General features: G+C 40.0%; 1 protein-coding gene across 7 annotated transcripts in view; it reads left to right on the forward strand.

Moving 5' to 3' along the window:
• NPNT (nephronectin) overlaps nucleotides 1-25,519 on the forward strand; it is a 68,443-nt gene that overhangs the window by 26,584 nt on the left and 16,340 nt on the right. For 4 of the 7 annotated variants that reach the window (XM_014940842.1, XM_014940833.1, XM_014940843.1 and 1 more), the window contains exons 3-8: nucleotides 1,301-1,351; nucleotides 8,405-8,497; nucleotides 16,313-16,432; nucleotides 17,215-17,334; nucleotides 22,409-22,543; nucleotides 23,758-23,880. In XM_014940842.1, coding sequence (XP_014796328.1) covers nucleotides 1,301-1,351; nucleotides 8,405-8,497; nucleotides 16,313-16,432; nucleotides 17,215-17,334; nucleotides 22,409-22,543; nucleotides 23,758-23,880 — 642 coding nt within the window. The remainder of the gene's footprint in view (nucleotides 1-1,300; nucleotides 1,352-8,404; nucleotides 8,498-16,312; nucleotides 16,433-17,214; nucleotides 17,335-22,408; nucleotides 22,544-23,757; nucleotides 23,881-25,519) is intronic. The other 3 variants (XM_014940869.1, XM_014940859.1, XM_014940850.1) reach the window with 1 other exon arrangement.

Consider the following 25,519-nt stretch of genomic DNA (forward strand, 5'->3'; position numbering starts at 1 on the left):
GCTTCTTATAAAATGAACAGTATTTTTGTGCATCCCCGGTACTTTTCAAAGAAAAGACATTTTATACAGGATTGCAATACTGCTTTAATACTGCTATGCAAGAAAAAATGAGGTTTTGCTATTTTTATTCAGTTTTTTTTTTTTCAGTTTAGAAGCTTTATGCTTTTAAAGTAGTTGTGACTTTACTATGTTAAAGATAACAGTATCCTTTCCCAGTTCCCCACTGCATCCCTCATGCACTTCATACATAGAATAATGAACTTGCAGTCCGGTTTTTCCCAAGCAAATCTCAACAGTAACATGATTTGACAATTTACAACTGCAGTATTACTCGTATTTGGAGCTTCTCTCAAAGCCCAGCAACAACTTGGGGAGCCTCCCTCCACCGTAACAAATCCTAAGGGACTTTCTGGTTAAAACTAATTTAAACCAATGTAAGTTGCAATCATAGCAAACCCTTAAGTGTTGGTCACATACTACATAAAATACAAAGGGCTGCTGTTGCATAAGTCCCAGTCTTTTATAATAAGGCTATGTAGCCTAACAAGCTATGCTGCTAACATTAATTTTATTGGCAAATAAATTGATTTAAAATAAGCCCAAAACATAAATCTGTGTTTCCATCTTATTTAACTTTTGTAGCGTATCTAGTTTCATATGGTAGTAAGAGCTGAAAAGGTCTCTAAGCATTCGTTTTAATTTAGATGACATTCGAAATTTAAACATTATAAAAATGACTAGTAAATTTATATGCCAGCATGTTTATTAGTTGCAGATGTTCAGATACTTCTAAATGGGTGTAATTTTAATTACTCTCAAATTAGCATCCAGATGCTAACCCTTTATGTTTGCTTTGTGGAGATGCAGCATTAAAATATATATACCTATATTTAAATGAAAGGATACTGTCTCTTTAAGAAAAGCTTTTATGTTCTGTTGATGGAAACATTGAACCTAAACTGTGAAACTTGAGAATTTTTACAACTACGTACCATATGAAACATGACAAAGTGTAGCTCCTTAGTTGATTGAATAAGAATAGCATCACGTCATTATATTTAATTATTCTTATGTATCAGAATGTGTTTGTTAATGAAATACTGATGTAAGGTATTTCCATTTTTAAATGTGTATGAGAATTTTTTTTTATTTCAGAAAAGCTCTGAATGTTGAATGTGTGTAAGTCTCCAGGAATGTAACAAGTTGATAAAAACCCCAGCCAAGTCCATCCTCCTTACAGGAAAAAAAAAAAAAACCCAAAAAAAGCTGGAATTTCTTTTTTTGGACATTTGTTTTGCAGCTTTCTACGTCTTAAGGCAGAGAATAGCCAGCCTAAGGTGCCAGCCCAAAGGTTAGCTGAACATATTTCTTGAAATAATTTTGGCAAGGTCATGACTTGGAGTTACAGCCTCTAAGTCATAAGTTTACATGAAAACTATAATACATGACAAGAAGATGTAGATGTTACTATTTTTTCCTTTTTTAAGCATTTGATTTGGGGAAGATGAGGGGGGAAGGAAATTAACAGGGCTGCTTTCTCCAAGTCACCTATCTGATGAGATACTTATTTTCTAGACTATTGTGCTTTTCCCTTTTCTTTCTTTTTCTTTATTTTACCCTCAAGCCCCAGGCAGTATTTTCTTTTTTCTTCAAATTGTTTATACTCGCAGCATCATATTTACAAGCTGTCAGACCTAGGAGGCCTGACTTGCTTTCACAGTGTTGGATCATGTGCAGCGGGAGGTTAGTTTGGGATGGCTGAAGCACTTACTGCTCCCTGGTGCCTGCTTTGCACCTCCACTACAAGTTGTCATTCCCACAACAGGGAAACTTTACCTCCCCTGTTCTCCAGCAGCCTGCAGCCTGGCACGTTAGAGCAAAATGAAATCAAAACCAGTTTACATTGGTACCCAGGGCTGCTTAGGAGTTGATGCTGCTTAGGAATTGCTATGTCTTATTTACTTATCCCTGTGACGAGGAGTACGGGTCTTTAGAAAGGGGAGCAAAGCAATCAGCTGTTTGTCTGTGAAAGCCAGCTCTGTTACTGTGCTACAGAAGTAACTCTGCTGAAGCCAGCAGCTGTTATATTCTGATAAACCAAATAGCAATAAGGACCAGTTTGTTTTCTGCCACCGCACATGGAGACAGTCATGCTCCTACCTGCTGGAATTCAGTAGACACACAGAAAGGTTCAGGTAACAGACAGGCACTTGAGATGATAAACCACCATTCTTTAAGCAATTATCATGAGCCACTTGAAATGCAAGCATGAAAAGATTGACAAAGCATGAAATATTTCTTGCTTTTCTAATTTTGAGTTACGTTAGATCAAATTTTCACTGATACTTAAAAAGAGTATTTAAGTGCCTGACCATTAGTTTAACTTTCATTAAACCCTATTGATGTCAGTGTTACCCATGCTTAAGTTATGCATGCTTTTAAGTGCTGTTCTGAATAGCAAGGCACTAACGAAGCGGGGTCTGGATTTGTGGAGGCAGTTTAGAAACACATTTGGCAGCCCAGGCGAGCAAAAGAAGTCAATGTGATGAATAGCCCTCGCTGGTTGCAGTTTGTCACATTAATGTGCTGTTGCCAGGATCATATGTGCGAACTGAGTAACTGATTTACCCTGGCAAATGTAGTGGTTGTGCATGAAATATGAAGAGCCACTTACTTAATGGAACTGTGTGTTTTAGATGGAAGCCTAAGCATGTGGTTTGACAACATTTGTTATTAGGAATGTTTCGAGTAAGCGCAACTAATTTGTGAAAAAATATTCAGACATTAGATACTACCATTTTATCTGATGATGTTATCAGTCTCTAGTTACAAAAGTTGGTCGAGGACATTTATTATCTTTCAAAAAATAGAGTAAGGAATGTTTTGCATATGAAATTATCTGAAAATTAATACCCAGTTGCCCTAGTCAGGCTTATTAAGCCCTGCAGAGATATATGTTGTGACTGCTAGTAACACTTATTTGAGAAGCAAAGTTATTTTTTCAGAAGTAATTCTGTAATATGAGTTATGGGTATGACTTGGTTTTACCACCTACTGGTAACTGTGCGGTAGGTTAAGCTTTATGCATTCTCCTGCATTTGTGTGTAGTTGAACAAAGGAGAAATACGTAACTCTGAAAGAGCTGCAGTGATTTATTTTACAAATTAGCTCATACCTTTGGGATGCTGATCAAAATTGCTGTGAATAAGGCAGATCTATTTTCCTGAGCATGTGTTTATGCAATTGCATAGTTTGCACAGAATTGCAAAAAGTAAATAGAAATAGACAGACGTGAGCTGAAGCTGGCTCTGAGGAAGACAAATACAGAACTTGAGGTTGTGGTCTGTTAGCGTCACAGGAAAAACAGAGCCACTTTCAGGTGAAGGAGGAGGTGTAGAGGAAAGCTTGTTTTACCAACATACCAGTCTTGTTATACACTTGGCACTGGGGGAACACAAGTAGTGATCGTAAGACTGGAAGTCTGTTCTGCATTCAGCAGTGTAAGAGGATCCAGTAAAGGTTTGTGAAGCTGAATATTCTGTAATCTTCTCTGGGCTGATGTGCAAATTACTTTCTGTGTTTGGGCAAACTGAATGTTAAGGAGCTGGGCTTTAGAGTCAAAATAAGTATGTTACTTGAGAAGGCAGAAGCAAGGCCATTCAGGCAGGTGGTCAGCGTAGTTTGTTTCAGATGCAGGTATTCTTATGCATATTTTTAGACTATATAGAGGTGAAAATAGAAGTTCAAGAACAGGTTGGACATCTGCAGTCTGGCATTTTGAGGAAGATTTGAGTGGAGAGATGCAGAAACTTCTGCAACTTCTGTCATAAAACTCTCTTGTCGTCATTGCTCAAGAAAGAAAAGGCGAGGAATAAAAACTAATCATTAGGGGAGAGAACTTAAGAGACAAAGCAGAGAAAAAGAATGTAAGAATTATACACAAGGCTGTTTTGATGAAAAACATAGCTAGGAGTGTTGGAAAACCAAAGAAGAGTTGAGTTGGTAGAGATAACTCCACTAGGAAAACTCAGGGATTTCCATTGTTGGCCACAAATGAAGAGCAGGAGTTAGGCAGGTAGGAACTAAACGGTGCAACCGACTGGTTATGACTCCACCAAAAGTGTTTTCTAATCAAGAAATAAATCATTAACGTTAAAATTCTAGACAAGAAGGCATAGAGGGAACTGCATGTGGTAGTCAACTGTTGCCCTTAAAAGGTGGGCAGCTTAGTACAGAGGATCTGACCAAACTTGAGGGGGACTTCCAAAGCAGTTTTGATGGAACTGTGTGCAGGGAGAAAATACAGATGAAACTTTAAAAAACCCAACATTATAGACCTGTAATGAATTGACTGGATGTGTTTTTCATTTACTGTATTTATGCAACAATTAAAAAATAATAATTCAGAAGGATTGAGTCATGCTCAGACATCACCAGCAGCTAGTAGTGGCTGGGGAGATTGGTGGTTTCTGGCTTTTACACAAGCATAACACATACTAACAGAACTTCTGGTGAAATGCATGTGCTTTCTCCCTTTCTTCCCATACTTGAAAAAAAACACCCTAATCCTAAACCCAAACCACTCATTCATGTTTCAATTCCTGGTGTTATATTTACAGGAAGTTTAATTTGGCCTGAAGTTTAAGTGAGACTTAAAATGTGGTATTTATCATCTTATTTTGGAGGAAAAGGTAGTTCTTGCCAACCTTTTAAATAGGTACTCTGTTAGATTTATGGCCAAATAAAAGGCCACTGTCTAAATTTCCTGCTTGCCTAGTAGGGAAGTGAGTGTTGCGTAGCAGACTGAAGTCCATGGACGTGTCTTACCTCAGTCATTGTAAATGTGAGTTGATCAGAGGGAAATCATGTTCTATTGGTTGTTGTGGTTGGTTGGGGGGGAATTTTTTAGTTGTCAAGGTGCAAAGAATATTAGTTGGGAGACTGTTTTCCCCACTACTTATTAGCCTAATGGCGTTTAAAAATGGATCAACACCATGTGTTTTTGTGTGAGCAGAGGAAATGAAATATCCTATCCTATTCTATCCTATCCTAATTTTGCAAGTGAGTGAGTGGAAAATTCAAAGAAAAAGCCCAGTTTCATCATGGCTAGACTCATGCCAAACAGCTGAAAGAATTGCCTGCTATTATAAGCAGTGCTGAAAGTCAGGCTCAATCTTATTTTTATACCTGGCTCTCACTGTTGACCATGTTCAACCAGAACCCTTTGGGAGTCAGGGAGCGTATCTCTGCTGCTGTGTGGGGACAGTTCCTCTGTTGGAGAATGGAGTGGTTGAGCCATCCCACCCTTACTGCAAAGAGCTTTTCTCTTGTGTGTAGAAATTCTTCAGTTCTAGCATTGTATTGAATTTCAGCAGCTGTGTATAAATAAGATGCCTAATACTTAAGTAGCCAAAGTGCACAGAATGTACTCTCATAAACAGGATTTCTTCAAGTACAACATTTGGCAGCAAACATAGGTTTCCAAATACCTGTTTAATGGAAAAAAAAAAAAGCATTTTATGATGACTTTGGCTTTATGGATAGTGGTTTAGTGGTTTGCTAATCATTAGGAAACTTTCCTTGGGGTAGTAGAGATTCTTGAGCTGTAGACTGCTGAGGGGCTGAGATCTCTTTTAACTAGGACTTTTAATAACAGGAGAGATCTGTCATGTGATTTAAGTTCATTTCTTAATTATATCTTGAGACTAGGAGGTAGACTAGTCCAGGAGCTACCTACCTGTATGTCCTACAAGACATTAAATACCGCTTAGTATGGGGCTAAGTTTGTTGGCATGTATTGGACTAGATGATCTCTTGAAGATCCCATAGATCCTATGGCTTGATTTAATAAAGTAGCCTATTTTACATGTTTAATATCTGTAGACAGTTGTATATTATTTGTTTCAAACAAATGCTAATACATAATATTTCTTCTAGTACAATATCTGACCCACTTGGTTAACTGAGAGAGTTAAAGAAAACATCTGATTCCTAACACAAATGTATTTGACCTTCTGAATTAGAGGAACATTTTCATTTCTAAATGAAATGAAAATCTCATTTATTTCATTACTGATTTTTTTAAGGCTTTTCGTGTTCAAATATGATATTGGTTTTTTCTCTGATGTGCTGCTAATTTACAATCTATGCAGTTCAAGGTGGGACCAAGACACTAAAAATGTCAGCTAAACTGAAATTGCCACAGGTTCAGCTACTGAACTGTAACATTCCACACCAAGCTGATCCTATGGCATTTTGTGGTTTTTAAGGAGTAATTATTGCTTAACTGTATCCTACTCCACAATATGGATTTTCTCTAAAGTGCAGTTGAAGTTTCATGGAAACTTTCAAAAACATATTTATAGTCATTTCTGTTTCTCTGCTGTAGTTTAGGTCACATCTTCTTCCCCCAAAGTCATGAAGTTGGTCTTCATAGTCTTTGTTGGCTTTGTTGATGTCAGGAAGATAAGGGTTTCAGTGTCTAAATGGACTCTTACGCAAAGATAATTTTTTTTTTTTTTCTGCTTATGACCATAGCAATTAAAAAAGCAGTAGTTGTTTACAAGTCCAACGTTCTAGAAGTTTTTCATGATATCCCGGTTGCTCTTCGGTCAAATCTGTCCATTACCCAGGGGCATAATTTTTGAAACATACCTTTTAGTAGTCTAAGCAGCCCCTTTCCCTAATGCTTTAATTGAGAGGCATTTCTGAATCTGAATCCCGTTTCTTTGTTTCTGGATATTGTTTATTGGAAAAAATAATCTTGTGTTAACTAGAAACATCCTTCTCTGTTGCCCTTTAAGATATTCCTTAAGACAATTTTTGGAAAGGGACTGCACCATCATGTTAGGAAGATCTGACAAGAGCAGTGCTGTAGATTTAAAACAAGCTTTTAAGTTCTCAGGGAATGTCACTGGCCATATATATAATATTTAAACAAAAAATTGCCCTGATAATAAAGGGCAGATGCTGTCCTAAAACTGGAGCAAACTCCTTCTATGCTAATAGTTGCTTCTGTGGATGCATTTGTGGGAATTGCTGATTCTGGATGCTTTGAATCTTATGGAAAAGATTTTAGAACATCAGAGATTTATTTGCATAATTCTTCGACAACCAAAACTAATCTCTTGTTTCTGTTACAATTGTGTTGTTTTTTTAATTCAACCCTGTTGAACAGTTTGGCTAGAATGCAAGCTACATTTTTGAGTGCCTTCTGACAGATTTCTGTTAAATTACATCTTTAATACATCCAGTTTTATGATATGGCCTGTTGTCAGATTAATTAGTATTACAGTTGGATCTAGTTAGTTACTTTTAAAATTCCAAATCATACTCTTAGTTTCGAAAATGAACTTAAGGCCATGGTAAATTGTAACTCCTGATTACAAGGTATTGAATTTATGCCACCCTCTGGTTTCTGTCTTAATTTGTGTCCATCTTGCTTAAACAGTAAGCTCACTAGAATTTTGCATCTGCATTTTTTCATATAATGATAAACAACATTTTAAAGCATAGTAAATGGTTATCCAGTAGGTCAAAACAGTATTTTTAGTAATAGACATTTCTAATGGAAAAGACTTGGAAATATTGGTTAAAATTCTCAGCTGTAAAATTGTTTCCAGAGTTACGCAGGTTTCATTGCACTCTGAAAATATTCCATTATTACCATGTCAGCAGAAATACATTTGTGCATGAATTCTTGTATTTCTTCAAAAGCAATGCTTGTTTCATTACTGGAAGTTGTAAGAGTTTGTTTTATGAATGTTTTTTCTACTATATTTAGAGAGGTACCAAAAACCAGCTTCCTAATGATTATTTCTTGGGGTTGTGTATTTATGCTCCATTTGGGAAATTAGAAATTACCTGCCAAATTTGACTCTGGAAGCAGAATAGATGATAACTTCACATTTTGAGACTATATCTGCACAGCAGGTTGGGTAATAAATGCTTGGAACGTTCTGAGTTCCAAGTGACTTGGATGTGTGAAGTGATAAAGCAGCACATTACAGTCAGTATTGCTTTTGCTTTTACCCAGTCCTTTTTTCCTCCAAAAGGAAAACAAAAAAATAAAAAATAATTCCCTCACTAGAATACAGACACCAGAAAGGGAGAGATTCAGGTAAAAAAACCCATGGTTTAATAAGGGGGTAAGGAGTGTTGTCTTATAGTAGTGTTGTACAAAAATAGTCTACTAAAAGTATCTCACTCTTCCCACGTGTATTGAGGTGGTGGTAATTTTTGAAAGTGCACCTGATGTTTGACAAGTGGTATCTGAAGCATATAATGATGCTGAACTGAGGAGCGTAAATGGTACTATTTGTTAAGTCATTGTAATTTTTTTCAAAGTAAAATACTGTCAGCCGTGACTGGAGTGGAAGAATAATGAATATTTCTCTCTTTGCAGCTATATGCCAGCCAGGATGCAAACATGGTGAATGTGTTGGGCCAAACAAGTGTAAGTGCCACCCGGGATACACTGGAAAAACCTGCAACCAAGGTAAGAAGGTGAAGTCCAAGGAAAAGAATTTCTTCTTGAAATCATAGAAGTATTGTTGATCTTTCTCTCCCCAAATGCTCTGTGTGTCACCTGCAGTTATAGTGTAATGGACTCATATATTAGGTCTGTTGCTGGTGTAGCTATTCTGATACTGGGACTGACATTTGTAGGGAGAATGGCATCTGCAGTAGGATAGCACAGGGGAAAAAGTTACTTTCATTCAGATAAAATCATGAGATTAATGTGAAGTGTGTATTTACATGCTCTTCTGAATCGATTTATTTAAAACCTATGGGTAGGGATTGTTATTTCATGAAGTCAAAATCTTCAGGTTTGGATAGTGAAATAACATTCATTTAACTAAACCCCATTTATTTCATGTATTCTCAGTTTTGTGTTTGTAATCCTGGACTTCCTAGGTAGCAATAAACTCTAGTGCATACTGAAAAGTTGGAAAGATGAAGTGTTCTCTTGCTGAATTATCAATATAGTTTCACTGTAGATTTTTTTGCCAAAAGCTGATCTCCAAAACATGCAATGGTATAAAGATCATGGAGTATAAATAGAATTGTAATGCATGATTTATTAGATTTCGATGCCTAAGACATATTCACATAAAAGATATCTCAGTAAGACTTTCTCTTTTCCAGTTGTCTCAGCCTACAGAAAAAGTTCATGTTTTGTGAGAGTGCTGAGGAAGTGTGGCAGAAAAATGGGAACTTTTTGAAGTGTGGGAACATTTAGAACTGTGTTCAAAAATGTACACTGACATTTGCTAACCTTCTTCTGACGTGCTGATTTTAGAGCGAATCGTTTTCTTTAAAAATAGATAAATATTTCTTTCCAGATTTACTAAACCTTCTCGAAGGGATGTGGACGTGAACGTTGTATTGTTCAGTTTTGGTTTAAGTGTGATTTATTCTGTTACCTCTCAAATTATCCTGCCTCCTTTTTCCCATTTACTCTGGGCTGACATTTTAAAGGATGGGTTGTTAGGATTTTATTATTCTACACCTGTTTTGGTCAATCTGGAACTTCTATTAAAAACTGTGCAGTGAACAGTTGTTTTATGTGTATGTGGCAGTTTTTATATGTGCTAATTATTTTAACAATGTCAACAGAATGCTGTGCAGATTGCTGTAGGCTGCAGACTTGAACTAAACTATTCACTTTGCACTAAATGCTACGGAAGGGAAAAAACGTGGTGATAAATGACTAAAGTAAAGCTTTTGGGCAGTATTGATCAAATATTCTTGCACAGCATTGGTGCCAAAGTTGCCATGGCAGGTGTGTGTGAGGTTTCTGAGATGCCTGCTGGCAGTGGTGTCCCAAATGTACCTTGGTTCAGGTGACTACAGCCTATATCTGTTCTGTTCTGTGGTGAGACCCTTGAGCTGTTGTTGGGGTTGGCGTGTGCGTTCTTGCCATCTGCCAATTCCACATTAGGATGAGACCTGCATTTGCATAGGGGATGCAGGGTCTGCTTTTGCCGAGAGGAAATTCAAATGGCACAGGATAAGTGTGACCTGTGTTACTACAATTTAGTATAGCACCTGTTCTGTTCAGTTCATGGGCCATCTTTCTTGTTTGTGTTCTAGAATAATAATTGGTGATAATAAAAAGTAATGGTGTTGGTGGCGTGGGTTGGGTTGGGTTGGGCTGGCTGCTAAAATGGACAACAAATGCTCTCTTTAAGTTCTCTCTCAAGGGAGAGAAGAATGAGAGGGAGAGAAACTTATGGACTGAAAAAGAAATTAAACTACTTTAATGAAATATTAAAATAATAATAATAGAAGATAATAATATTAAAGAGAAAATAATGACATTTATACAGTATATACAACCCGTATCAGTATGACAATCACATCACCAGCAGTCACTGAGGAAGTCCCAGACTGGACTCAGCAACAGATGGGAACTAGACTGTGGATCTGGATTCAGGAACAGTGGATTGGGATCAAAGGCAGGCAGACAGACAGACAGAGTCCTCCTCAGACGCTGGCCATTGAAGAAAAGATGCTGACCCCTGTGATCCCTCAGCTTTTATAGTGAGCATGAGGCAGATGGGATGGAATGCACTTTGGGTCACCTGTCCTGTCTGCTCCTCCCTATGGGTTCGACCCCTCTACTCTCTTCTGCTCCTGACCCTCCAACGGGGCACACAACAAAGTTATCTGACCTTGGTTGTTACAGCAATAAGTGTAAGCAAGAGCCTCTCTGCATACCATTCCTTGGCTTTAACCATAAACATCAGGCCTTATCACTCTGGTAACGGACACTGTCTGAAGAATATGCCTTTAATTTCAGAGAGTTAGAAGAGGCTTAATTGAAAATTAAAATTACTGAAAAGAAAATTGGTTCTGTTTTACTTCAAACCGGGACAGTTGGCAAAAGAAATATTGGAGCTCCCCTGCAGAGATGGCAGTCTTTCTAGTATGTGTGAGTGGTGCTGGGCTGTGACGTGGTGAAAGGTGTGCTTTTGAGTCCAAGCACTGATAAATAGGCTTTGCATCTCATCCGTTTGTGCCCCTTGCAGATTAAGCCATATTCCAGGGACCAATCCAAGGGAAGAACCCATTCCATTCGGACAGCAAAACTGTTGAACCTCGACTGTGTGATGATGCCTGGATGCTTGTCCCTTTCCAGCAGCACTGCAGTGGCTGTGGCAAAATAGACCAAGCTTTAGGTCACTTGGAAGTTAGGAGGAGCTGATAACCATCTCTTTTGTTACGTTGTGACATTCGGCAACTAAATCTCAGTGACTTTGCAAGAGCTAACCCTCTGCTCTCCCCACAGCCTTCAAATCTCCTGAGTGCCTTTAGTGTTTCCCTTCTAGCTTTTTGATCTCAAGTTTACAGCTGTAACCAGTTAAGAAAAACGCTGAGTAACTTGAAAGAAAATACCCTGTGCTGGCTCTCTAATTTATAGTGATAATAACGGAACTAGTACTTCTTTCAAAATGTGGTCATCAGGAAGTTGATACCTGCTCTTCAGTAAGATCTGTGTTCGCAGACAAATGCTAATAATTGAAATGCAGGGTAACTTTGTGTGGCTGGGGAAGGTTGCTTTTAAGAAAAGAATGTAAGGCAGTTTTTCTGTAACTTACTATCCTCATATCCTGTTAGTTCCAGGAACATGATGCAAAAGTTTGCTACTTTCTCTTTTTGTAACACAATTCTTGCCAGCGCTTCATTTTTATGTATTTATTTATGTATTTTTAATTGTGAAGTAATGCATATTACAAAGATCTGGTTATTTTTATTATGCCTTCTCCCCATCCTGTGAAGATGAGCAGCTATATTCAAGTCCACCTGGTCAGAGCAGTGAGGCACTTCTATTCCGTCCCCTGGATCATCATGGAAGAAATATAGCATGGAGGGGTGAGATGGTCCTGTATTTCAGGTGGCGTGCTCCTTCTACCTGCACGGCTTGACACAGTAATACAATTTAGGGGTTGGAAGCTAATAGAGTGATGGCTGTTACGTGAAAGCTGAACCTGCAGTGTCATTAGCATGCAGAGCAAACAGCTGTTTGTATTTCCTTCATGCTGTGTGCCTGGACTCTGAAAAGGCTTGACTCTCCACCATACTTACAGTTGTAACAACTTTTTTTTTTTTTTTTCCTCTGCTCTTCTTTCAGGGCCTGCGCTTTTTATTTGTTTCTGAGTTCCTCTGTAAAGTGAGAATGATGGAATTTGTTTATCAGGTCACATAAGGACAAAACTGTGAGGGTTTGCTAACTTTTGTGTTTGGCAGCTGTTGATTAATCAGATGAAGTGATGTGAACAAAACTCTCTTAGGGTGATACAAATCTCCTCTCATAAGTTTGACATGGCAGTGTGATGATAATTGCTGGAAATGAAAGCTGATCGACTGTTTATAGTGTGGTGGTAACAGTTTAACTTTTCACTTGGTTTCTGGTCCCTGGTTTTCTGTTTTCAAAGTCTGAGTAAATACAGTATTAAATATTTGAGGTCTTTGTTGCCTGATCCAAGCTAGCTAATAGGCAGAAAAGGTCTGAGTGGTGGAGGATTTTGCAGAAGCTAATTAAAGAAACAGCAGCGTGTACTGCATCTTCCTAGGAGTAAGTGCCCCACTGTTAGGTGTGCACTGAAGTCAGTCATTTTCCAAGATGATGTGTGGTGCCACACAGTAGCAAAGTTGTCACATCCAGATTTGCCAGCACTTTTGTCCTTTTCCTTGCATTCACATTTTCATTTCATTTCCTTAAATATAAAATACTTGTGCTCAGTAGCCTGTGCTTATGTTCTAGACCTGCTTTCCATAGCACCCAGAACTGTCAGTCTGCTTTTATGTGCTGTCTTATGTTATTTGGAAATCAAGAATGCTGCTTTTGCATTCACCATGCAGTTGTAGACAAGATGGGAATTTAAGTGGCTGAACAATGAAATTCTCAAGTGCAAGACAGTGAGTGGACATTCACACAAAGAAATTAAAAGGATTTGTTAAACTTTTTAATAGTGTTGACCTCTATATTTTGAATTCCAGTGTGACATTATAAGTGACTAAAAGAAATGATAGTATTTTATTAAAAAGAAAAATGATGTAAAAGTGTTAATTTTATTACCCTGTATACATTTTAGCTTTCAGGTTTTTTTAGAGGAAACTTTACTGTTTTCCTTATTGCCTTAATTTTGATGCATAGACATTTGTACTTGAGATGCCTTTATGGATGTTGCTTGAGATACACAAATGATAAGTAACCAGCATTTTTTCAAGAGGTTATGTTGCTACGGCTGATATTTTGAGTGCTGACATTAGCCTGAACCTGTTCTTGGAAAAATAGACCTTATTTAAGGTCTGCGCTGGTGAAAAGAAGAAAAGTTGCATTTTGGGGAAAGTGAGACGGGCTGAGCAGTGTGCTCTAGCACACCTAGCCTCTTTGCAGGCTGGCTTCTCTTAAGCAGCCCCAGCACTGCCAGTACTTGTTTTCTTAAACAGTAGCATTCATTCTGACTCCATAGGTTAAAAATATCTTTCTCTAAATAGCTAATTTCAAAGGCAAAATGGAAAACCCGTGACACATGAGGTTTAGGTTTAAGTGGTGTTGTGCTAACGGCCTGTTTCTGCTGCCTTGTGACCTTAGCTTTCTGTTACATCAGCCAAGGTTAAAACTCTGAACTTTTTCAAGACACAGGCATTTTACTTTCAGCATGGTTTTTGAGATGTGAATCAAAAGCTGATGTTGACAGCATTTGTTCACAGGCAGAAATAGAATGAGGCGAAGACAGTAGAAATAACGTAGTCAAAATTCCACAAATGAAAAGCGTGTGATGTGATACCCAAATGCAGTTGATTGCTCCTACTTTTTAAGATCAGGTTATTCTCAGAGTATGTTACTAATAGCTGTCTATTTGTCGATACCACAGCTTTCATTTCTGTCCTAAGAATATTCTGTACCAAATGGTGGTGTAGTACTCAGAGTCCTATAGAAAGAGCCAATTATTTAAGGCTCATAGTGTAATCTATACTTTATGTAAGATGGTAAACTGAGAACAGTCATAAATTCTTGTCGTTTTCAGCTTTGGATGTGTGGTTGTGGCTCTGGATATAAATGGGAGAGTTCTTAAGGGTTAAGTCCTTAGGAGTGTCTGAACTCAAGAGCTGAAGTGCAGTGGGATGCAAGCACTAGAAGTTGACTGGGGCACTGTTAAAATTCTGCCCTTAAGCATTAAAATGCTTAATTTCAGCAGTACCCTTATTCATTCTCTCCCTACTTCTGGTTAGGTATTTTATACTTAGCTTTGTTGTGCATTTATTTTGTAAAGTGAGCTTTTTGTACAAAAGAGGAACAATACAGATATTTTAGAACTTTTTTTTCTTTTGCTGCAAGATGGCTGTTGTCCGTGAATCTCCGAATAGTCAGCAGTGTGGGCTTTGTGGTGGTACTTTTAGGAATTGATGTCAAACTCTAACAGAGTTTTTGAATTTAACAATAAATTTTTAAACAGACATGTTGCATGTCTAATAAATGTCTTAAAGCAGCTTTTTGTGCCGCCCAGAGAAGTTTGCCTCCCAAAACACAAACTCTTTCACAGTAGAAAATGTACATCCCTTCTACAGCTGTTTCTCTTATACGCTCTTCTGGTTGTGGCACTGGTGCCTGCTGGGAGAAGTATGTTCTCCTTGAGACTCCAGAGGTGTTTTCAGACTCCCAAAGAGTGGGAGTTGGAAGGGGATGCTCTTCCTGCAGCTCATGACTGTGGGGAGACTGCAGAGATGGTCATCACTCCTTGTTTGACAGGCACAGCTCCGATCAGCCAAATATTGGCAACTCACTGAAGACCTGCCTGTGCCCACTTGGTCTTCCTTGCCCCTCTAGGAGCAAACACTTCCCTTCAGGCTTCCTAGAATACCTTGCTCAGCCTTCTGCAGGATGAAAGGGAAAGCTATATCCCTTACCACTGCCCTCTCACAGTAGGGAGGAGCAGGAAGTATTCCTATCCCTAAACCTGTTGCTCTTCCAAAGGCTTTGGAAAAGGAGGTAAAAACAGTCATATCCATCAGTTAAGGGAAGGTTGTGGGGAGGGATAAATACCTGTCTGCATGGTGCTCGCTCGTCCTTGGCCCCAGGAAGATGAAAATAAAGTGGGTCAGAAGAGAACAGATTTAATGATACGTATAAACATTGTTAAGTATTACTGATTTAATTCTAACCAGAGGTATATTTGTCTCTCTTTTTTAATATCTTAACTTTAACCCTTCACGTCTAGTCCATTGAAAGCATGTGTCTCCTGCTCAGCTGGCATGTTATAAATGCCCACTGTGTTCATGTGTCTACCACGTGGTAGGAGCCCCAAAGCTTACCTGTCTGCTACGTGAATTAGGGAGTGACTCCTGATGACAATGTGCTTAGTAGTGGAGATGGCTCTTCAAAAAGTTCTTGGAAGTAACAGACCTCCAGATAACATTGTGCAATATTAGAGATGAGGGTCGGTAACTCAGTTGTTTAAACACTTGCTGGCTGGATTTGTGAATAGATTTATTGCTTTCACTTTTATTGTCATATTTACTCGTCATAAAATAACTAAGTAACAAATTATTGTGGTTTACCCAAGTAAAACCAAGATATATTATTGGAAGAAAATTCTGAAGGAAATGCTCACTCAGTCTTTACTTCTTGTTAGGAGCCTTGTCTAATAATACAAAAATTGTAGGCTGAATATTTTCAATTTGTCATGAATCCTGTATTAAATTGTAAATCTGAAATAGGAGCCTTGATGGATAATCCTTGACAAATACCAGTGATGTCAGATACCTTTTTTCAGTATTTTCTAGATGGTGAGGAACATATTTTCTCTGTGAGATTGTTTAAAGTAGGTTAGCACCAGCTTTCCTACCTTTTTCTGCGACTAATTTTGAAGCATGGTAGTGGGTCACTGAATCGCCATCAGAATCACTGATAGCGATTGCAGCAGTGACATTTGCTTTCTCCCTCTTCCTCCTCCAGTGTTCTGGCTGGTCCTGGACATGGCATCAACATGAATAGTGGCAAGATGTGGGCAGCTTGTGCATTTCCTAATGAAACTTCTGTTGGCACTCAATCTAATGCTTAATGCTGTCGTTTCTGAAAGGGTGTCTGTGAAACCGAAGGAAATCCACCACTTGGCAGGAGGGGCAACCAGTGCTTCATGCAGGATGTTCTGGACCCTCGCTATCAGCTGGGCTGCCTATAAAAAGCTAATTGCCCTATTTTTCCTTCTTTTTCCAGGAACTTGAACTAGTAGGTTTTTTTTCACACGTACTTTTGTGTGTTTTCTTTTCCTACCCCCTTCCCTCCTACCCTTCGTTTCAGATCTAAATGAGTGTGGACTAAAGCCCCGGCCGTGCAAGCACCGGTGTATGAACACCTACGGCAGCTACAAGTGCTACTGCCTGAACGGCTACATGCTTATGCCAGATGGAACCTGCTCCAGTACGGCAAGGCTTTGCTGCTTGCTTTTGTTCAAGACCCCCACTTGGGTTTCCCTGGAAAACTTTTTATGAGATGAAGATGAATCCCGAAGTAAAAGATTAATCTCGCTGGAAATTAGGCACTTGCACGAGATGAGCTTCTGTTTTCTAATGAAATTAGGCTGAACGGAGCAAGTGCAAATATTTTATTAGTTTTATTACAGGTTTTCCCAGAAGCATTCTTTGGTGCTATAAATCACTGTCAATTGGCCTTCAAGGACAAGTGCTTGCAGTTTTCATTGCAGCAAGACACCTGCAGTTCTGCTCTATGTCCTTATGAATGTAAAATCATTAAAGCAGCAGATGGTGGTGGTTTGGCTGGTATAAAATTGTATTGCCATCTCTCTGGAGATCAGGTTCCTACTTGCCCCATAAAAGTGGATACTTTAAGTGCCTGGACAGAGAGAAGGGGAGAGAAATTATCTTTAATTAAAGATGCTCCTATTTTAAAATGACAGTACTGTCGAGTGGGGGGGTTATATTCCTCATAGGGGCTGCATTCCATGGCACAACTTGCTACAATTGTGGTGGGTTTGTTTTTTTATTTTCTTGGAGATGTAATTTGTGGAAAGAAAAAATTTACTGCATATGCATTTGCTCTTTAAAGCTTGAATGGATACCTGTGAAATTGAACACGGGTTTTTCCACTTCTGTCGTAATTACATCTTAATTCTCCAAATTTGTAGTCGTTTTCTGGTGCTGATCAGAGTCCTTACGTCAACATGTGCAATTATTTTTCCCCAGGTGCCCTTTCTTGCTCGATGGCCAACTGTCAGTATGGCTGCGATGTTCTGAAAGGGGAGGTGCGCTGCCGCTGTCCTTCTCCAGGGCTTCAGCTAGGGCCTGATGGCAGGACTTGTGTAGGTAGGTGATCAAATGTAGATTTAAATGTTTTTCTCCAAAATGTTTTTATCCTTACACTGAATGGAGTTCAAGAGAGTTTATCAGATGTATAGAATGCATGCATGTTTAAAGACTTTACTAATGAGAATTGGGATAGGCATGTTGCTCAGGTGGTCTCAAGAGGTCTGTGTCAGGGATCAACAGTGTTTTCCTCCAGTCGTGCAAGTTTCATTGACTGCTTAAAACTCCTGTGGGCTGCTTGGCATCCGAGCCCTCAACCCATACCACTCCTGTTACTGCATCATTTTAAACTATTGCTGACAGAAACTCCAAAATACCTGCCTGCAAAAAAAAAAAAAAAAGAAAAAAAAGGAATAGGGAGGTCAGCTCTCCCTCATACCCAACAATGTGGTGCCCAGGCCCAGGGAGTAGAGGGATAATTTGTGCAAATCATTGAGATTGTACTGGGACACGGTGAAGGTCTGTGCACACTCCCAATATTCATGGTTTTGAAGCTACTTTCTTTCTTCCATACTCCAGCTTAAAATTAATTCCGGAATTCAGACTGTATAAAAGTGAAATGTTTTGTTCCCACTTTTGTGACCATGGAAAAAGTGCTTATGGTTAATCAGACTGTATTGTGGCATGTGATTTCATTAGTCATTAACTATACATCCTGAGCGGATATGATGCTCCAGTGATTTTATTATTTATATTCTATGCAGTGCTACAGTTCCATAATCAGTAACAATGCTTCCACTGAAAGAATGTAAGAGAATGTGGATGCCCTAATTATCCATTTGGGTATCATGGCTCTCCACAGGGAAGGTGGTTCTTCAAGTGGCTGACCCATGCTGACCAAGAATTTCTTGGCAGAGCAAGGGACAGATTCTAGATCTTCTGATGTGACAGGCAGGCTCAGCTCTAAGCTGGAGGCTTTCTGAGGTCTCAATGACTTTTTTGCCTCAGTCTTCACTGAAAAACGTTGTAGCCACACCACCCAAGTTGCAGAAGGCGAAGGCAGGCACTGGGAGAATGAAAAACCTCCCACTGTAGGAAAAGGTCAGATTTGAGGCCATCTAAGCAACTAGAAAGTGCACAAGTCCATGGGACCTGATGAGACACATCCACAGGTCCTAAGGGAACTGGTGGGTGAAGTTGCTAAGCCACCCTCCATCATATTTGAGAAGTCGTGGCAGTCCAGTGAAGTTTGCACTGACTGGAAAAGGGGAAACATAACCCCCATTTTTAAAAAGGGACAATAGAAAGACCCAGGGAGCTGCAGCCAGTCAGTCTCACCTCTGTGCCCAGCAACATCATGGAGCAGGTCCTCCTGAAAACTGTACTAAGGCACATGGAAAATAAGGAAGTGATTAATGACAGCCAACATGGCTTCACTAAAGGCTAATTGTGTCTGACAAATTTGGTGGCTTTCTATGGTGGGTTTACAGCATTGGTGGATAAGGGAAGAGCAAGTACTTGGACTTGTGCAAAGCATTTGATGCTATCCCTCATGACATCCTTGTCTCTAAATTCTTTGCTGTGAGGGTGGTGAGACACTGGAACAGGTTGCCCAGAGAAGCTGTGGCTGCCCCATCCCTGGAGGTGTTCAAGGCCAGGCTGGATGGGGTTTGAGCAACCGGATCTAGTTGAAGATGTCCCTGCCCATGGCGGGGGGATTGGAACTAGATGATCTTTGAGGTCCCTTCCAACCCAAACCATTCTAAGATTCTATGAAGGGCATCTATGTATGCAAAAGAATGGACAGAACAGGAGAAAAGAACCACCACCATTGGCACAAACAGAAGGGACTGTGTTGTGATTAATCACACTGTGGATGTGACAGCAGACAGAGATCTTTGGAAGAGCCTTGTTTCATGCATTAGTGAGCTGAGTGATTTTAAGTATAATTCAAGGAAGTTATATTAAATATAGAAATCTGATATAAAAATACTTGCAACATTCTCCCAGTGTGCAGTTTTATATTCAGACAAACTTCAGACTTTGAAACAAAGTGTGCTTTTAGTGCCAAAGGCTGGCAACTCAGACCAGTTACGTGAAGCTCCTTCAGTTCTTCAGTGTAGTTTTCAAAAAACCACCTTTTTTCCCCCAGACAGGTGAAGAGCTGTGTAGCCAAATTTCAGTTGAGGGTTCATCATTCAGATTGATCTCATAACATACTTTAAAATTTTCCACAAAACATTCTGGCCAGTCTTGTACAATACAGAGAAAGTAGTCACAGCAAGAACTGTCTCTCCTTTGTGGCACATGGCCTCTTCTGGTTGGAGGTGTCCCTGCCCATGGCAGGGGGGTTGGAACTAGATGATCTTTAAGGTCCCTTCCAACCCAAATCATTCTATGATTCCATGACTGATCTATTCCCCTTTTTTAGGTAAGAAGTGATTGTGACATGCACCCTTTTTGTGTTATTTCTCTATTAAGTTTGAGCTGTACTAAGACCAGTAAATACCTCCAAGAATTGAAACTATTTGGGGCTAAGACTGTACCTTTTCCTCACTTGTACTGGGGAGGTTGTCAGCTCCAGTGAGGGTCTGGGTGTTGCTGCAGTACAAATAAAAGTGTAGGTGATAGTAAAAAAATTGAAGTGTACGTTGGCTGCAGCTCATGAAATTCTTGTTTGAGGAGAGTTTGAAAGACAGCTGGGAATGTAACGCGTATTTTTAGCACAGGTGGAAATTCCTCCAGGCATTATTCTATTCTTAGTTTAACCCATGCTGATCATGCTTTTGTTAAAAAGTTCCTTCCAGACAATCAGTCAAGAGCCACCAAACTATTTGGCTAGAAAGGTAAATCATATAAACTAAATAACAACGAATTGAAATAGAATTCAGCAAAGTATTCAGTGAAAATACGGATTAATCGGCTAATTAATTGATTGATTACTCTTGAATCAATAAATCAATCGGTGTTGCCAGCTTCATGCCCTGGTTTTCATAAGAAGGAGCCACAAGCCACAGCCTGTTGCAGCGGGCTACATTAGGTTTTAAAGAACATAATCCATGGCATGATGATGTATATTCTGTGGCTAATCTTTTTCTTACTGAATTCCATTTTGAAGTTGTGGTTTAGAGATGGAAAAAAAGAAAACCAAAACCTAATAGTAATCGAGTCTGAAATTTGCAGCCTTGAAATCATACTTCAATGAAGAGGAGAAAATTGTGGGCTTTGAATTAAATGACTGAAAGGAACACGGGAGAATTTGTAAAATTGTTAATAATGTACTGAAAGCCTAAAACATTAATAATAAATTCCAGCCAAGAGGCAGATTTATAGGGGGATTCAGGCACGATTTATAGGGGGATTCAGGCACGTGGAGAGATGCCCAGTATTGGCGTCGTTTCCTTTCTCATTCAGGCTTTTACTCCCGTCTGGGAGGGAAGCAGAGCTGTTGTTGGAGCAGTCTGATGGGCCAGGAGTGTGGGAGCTGAGGGGCTGAATCCTTGCTGTCCTCTGTAATTCTTCACGCAGAGTGGGACAGTGCCAGCAGGAGCTACTGGGAGAGGCCATCCAGGCAGTAATTCATGTCTGTAGGTCACTTCTTTTTGGCTGTGAGAAAGGCAGCTTGGAGAATTTGGAGCTACATTTAAATCTCCCCTACATCAGGGAGCTGCCCTAACTAACCTGCACTGTTGTGGTAAGGTTTCTCCTGTGCTGTGGCAGAGGCTCAGGCTCCCCTCTGCCTCCTTGGGGCCTCTTTTCACAAGCAGCAGGGCATCAATCACTGGGCTTTGTTTTGCACTCTTGACACCTGGGGCTGAAGTGCTCCTTTTGGGAAAAAGATTGCGTGGAGAGCCAAATCTTGCTTTCCCGGAGATGGAGAGCCCGATAGAGCTGCAGAGCAAAGGCTTGAACTGTGCCCTGTAGATAACCAACAAGCTCAGAGGCAGCCGTGCGTGGCAGGTGAAGAATTAAGGTTCAAGCACTCGGCAGGCTTCACCTCGGTGTCCAAGGGCTACAGAGTGAGTGGGAGCACAAGCAGCTTTTGTGTGTCAGCCTGACCTCTTCTCAGAGTTTCCCAGGCGCTGAAAACAGCACTGGGTCAGCATCAGCTGCTCCCCACACCTTCCCTTGGCTAATTAGTATGAACAGCAGCTTGGAGAGATGAGGGCTGTCAGACATTTACTGAGCAGCACCCCTGTCTTCCCGCTCCTCTGTCCTTGCCTGCACCTCAGAGATAGTTTAAAATCACTTAGGTAACCAACTTCTTTCTGAAAGAGAGATCAGGTACAGCTCAAGCACTGTGCAGGGGAAGAGATTGCAAAGAGCAGGTACTCAAAAAGCATTTAGCCTGTGGTAATTAACTGGTAGGATAGCCAGAAACACTGCACCCCTGGCTTTATTAGCTTGAGCTCTCTTTGTTTAGAGCAAGTCCTGAACAGATGAAGATTTCCTGATAGGCTCAATGGGCAGGTCATGGATTAGGGACACCTGTTATTATAAAAACCAAACCACTTCCTGCTGCAGAGGGATGTACTTTGAATATGCACGTGTTACCTGTGCTACAGGAACAGTATTTCAGGCAAGTTTCAGAAAAAGAATTAGTGGAGCAGTTTTTATTATTCCTTGCCTGTAAATCCAGGTGCTGTCTTTATAACCAGGCAGGCCTTGGTGGGACAAAAGAAAGTTATACAAATAACATAAAAGAGCCTTTCTCCAAATGAGTACCATTAACAATTTTAAGGATGTTTTGTGGCCCTGAAGAAGTTGTTGTGTGATCCGGAGGGAGTTAAACATCTCTCCAAGGGGAAGGGTACCAGGGTGGCAAGAGCACAGAGCAAGTAGCAATGATTATTATGCCAGTGCATCTCTTGTCACTCAGTGTTTGTAAAAGCTTCAGTAGAGGGGACATAAATATCTGGGGATGTGACCAACATCAGCTGAACTGAGATGACAACGTAGCCAGAAGTGCTCAGGCATTACTGCTGGCTGGCCACCTTGTAGCCAAAAGGACCTTATCAAAAATTTGTTGGCTATTCTTCTTTGGATTTTCATTATGTGAAACCAGCTTAATTTAGATAGTATAGACTGTATTTTAACTGCTATCAAGAATAACGCCGTTCCTCTGTTTCCACAGATATTGATGAATGTGCTACTGGGAGAGTGATCTGTCCACGGTTCAGGCACTGCGTCAATACTTTTGGAAGCTACATTTGCAGGTGTCATAAAGGCTTTGATCTACTGTACATCGGAGGGAAATACCAATGCCATGGTAATAACAACTTACTCCTCACGTGCATGTAATAGAGCTACATATTCTAAACTGAAATTAACAGTTTAAAGAGGAATGTTTATTTCTTATGACCGGAATGTTGAAGCGGGTTGGTTTAGGATACACTGTGCTATAGGAAAGGGTGGATTATAGAAATAGACTGTGAAAAAGAAAGCGTATATTTGACCCTCATTCTTGTAACTGGTTCTCCTGTGGAAGCTCGTGGGTGAGCAGAGCTGATGACCCCAGGAGTTGCTTTCCAAAGCCTTTGTCCCCACAGGGTCACTGTGCAGGGTGGGTTGAAGGTTTGGAGCAGCGTACGAGCTTAGGCTATGTCTGAGCTGAAAGGCAGGTGTGCTCCACAGCATGCCCCGAGAGCCAAGATAAGAAAATGTGGCTAGAGCACACCCCAGCTCCTTCCAACCAGGCTGCCCAACTTTCCTTCCCCTGGAGACAGGTGGGGAAAAGGCAGGGATTGGGAAACGACTTGTCTCTGTCTGGACATGAGACTGGAATGCAGCTGGTGTATGCCCTTCACCAAACATGTTCCCAGGTCCCACTGTCTTCGTTTCCTTTCACTGAGGATCATGTGGAGATAATGAGGCATTGCTATGTTTGTTTAAGTGTATTTTTTGGAGAGAAATCTCTATGCAGAGCACTGGAATTTGGCAATTTTTGCTTGCATCACTAACAACAAACATATAAGATGTTTCAAGCAGTTTCTACTTGGTGTAGAAACACTTATACAGGTGTATAATAGAGGAAGCATTTTATGAAAAAACAGCTTAATACCTGTGTAATTAAGAACATGCACATCCCTACACTCAAGTTTTCCTTTTCTTACTATGTCACCTCTAAGAAATGGTTATTAAAATTCTGATCTTCATGATCTCAACTGCAGTCTACCCACAGCACATCACTGAAGCTGATGCTAAGGTACAAGCTGAGCAATACCAGAATTGCACACTAGTCCCTTTTGCCCTAATGTTCCTACCACCGTCTTGATTTGTGTCTATCTTCTTTTTCCCAATGGCATTCAGTCCTAGGAAATTTTTCAAAATCAATAATATTTTCCTAATGTAAATGATTTTTTAATGGTTGATTTGTGTCTGTCTATCTTCTTTTTCCCAATGGCATTCAGTCCTAGGAAATTTTTCAAAATCAATAATATTTTCCTAATGTAAATGATTTTTTAATGTAACTTTCTGTTGCAGACATAGATGAATGCTCTCTTGGCCACCATCAGTGCGGTAGTTTCTCCCGATGTTACAATACACCAGGATCCTACAAATGCAAGTGTAAAGAAGGGTACAGAGACAATGGAACAAACTGCATACGTATGTAATGCTCCTTCTAAAAAAGAAATTCTAAAAGTAAATGTGCCTCATGTTCTAAATATTGAGATACAGCACTACCAGGCTCAGTTTCCCTTAACTATTTTTAATACTTAATAAGGGGCCAGGGAACGTAGTCAGTTTTCTGAGTCTCAGCGTGCCTTGGTAAAAATACCTTTCCCTGAGACATTTTCATAATTAGAAAGAAATTCACCTCTCCCTGTTCACAGCTTCATTCTAGAGATTGCTTCAGGACTGAGTAAGCAGGGTAGGTCTGGTCAAACAGTAGGTGTTACTCATACCCTGTTGTTATGGACACTCTGCAATTGGCCCCTTTCAGCAGCTCACCCCATCCACTCCCCACTGCGCCCCAGATGTCAGCAGAGCCGAAAGGGAGGATTTCTCTGGAGGAATTCCCTTCCTCACCTTTCTCTTGGGAGAAGCAGGCTGTGTCCTTTGGTACAGAATAGGCCATTGCAGCCCCCCAACATTTGACCATCCCTCAGGACTGTGCCGCTCTGTGACATCTGCTGAACCTTTTTGAGGACCCTGTGTTCATACGTGGGTTCTGATCTTTGGTGACTGATGTCTTTAAAGAGCAGTACCATTGTGGACTTGTCTCCTTTGGTTGTAGCTGCCATGGTACTGGGATCTGGCTAAGGTGATCTTTCACATCCTGAGTGCTTACAGTTATGTGTGGACATTTTATGTTTTACTATACCATAATGTAAAAAGTGCAGGGTATTCAAAGGAGTAGTTATAAACAGGTGGCCCAAGAGAGAAATTTTTTACCTGCTATCATCAAACAATTCGTTATTTAACAAACAGTAGTTCTTCATTTTAGTTGTGTGTTATACTCCAAACACTTGTACACAAAACATGTGATTGGAGTTCTTATTGGGGCTTTTAAGATCTCCAGGGAGATATAAAAGGCTTATTAACAAATAGAAAATTATAAATAACAAAACAGATGTTCTTGTGTTTCATGTCTGCAGAAACTCCCCTTGTGAAACCAAGTTACAATTTGTTGTCCTTTCTTTATGGCCTGTTGGGTGGGAGGGGACTGTCACGGTGGTGTAGGTGGTGCTCAGGTCACTCTTCTTACAGAGGCTGGAAAAACACCATTGAGTTAGTTTCCTGGTTTTTAGCACAGGTAAAGATCTCAAGAAGCTCTTGGCTTAGGTCCAGTCTCTGTAAAATGATTAACGCTTATTGACAAGGAGAAAAGTTTAGAAGAAGTGGGGAGATCTGAAGATAACTTTCTTAAGCTGAAGGCATCTGCCCGTCCATGACCAAAATAGTTGTAACATTGCAGTCTTACTAAATTTGCCTCTGCTCCTGAGCATAAACTTGTCCAGTTTAGGGGGCTGCTTAACACACATCTTCCTGCTCATGCTTTTTTACAAACAGTGCTTTTGGGTAAGTTTCACCACCTCTGAAGGAAAGTTGATGCTTGGGAGGAGGTGGAAATGGAAGTCTCTTGGCCCTCAGTCATTTTAAATCATTTCTAAACTGCTTTGATAAGTACTATCTAAAGGAATGTGATCATTCAGCAATGCTGATGCTGACGTATGTTTCTAATTAGTGCAAACATTCAGAAGAGGAGAAATTATTTCAGCAAAGACTCTTTGTGTCGTAATGA

The sequence above is a fragment of the Calidris pugnax genome, unplaced genomic scaffold (assembly GCF_001431845.1).
Source record: "Calidris pugnax isolate Ruff unplaced genomic scaffold, ASM143184v1 scaffold34, whole genome shotgun sequence".
NCBI classification, from domain to species: Eukaryota; Metazoa; Chordata; class Aves; order Charadriiformes; family Scolopacidae; genus Calidris; species Calidris pugnax.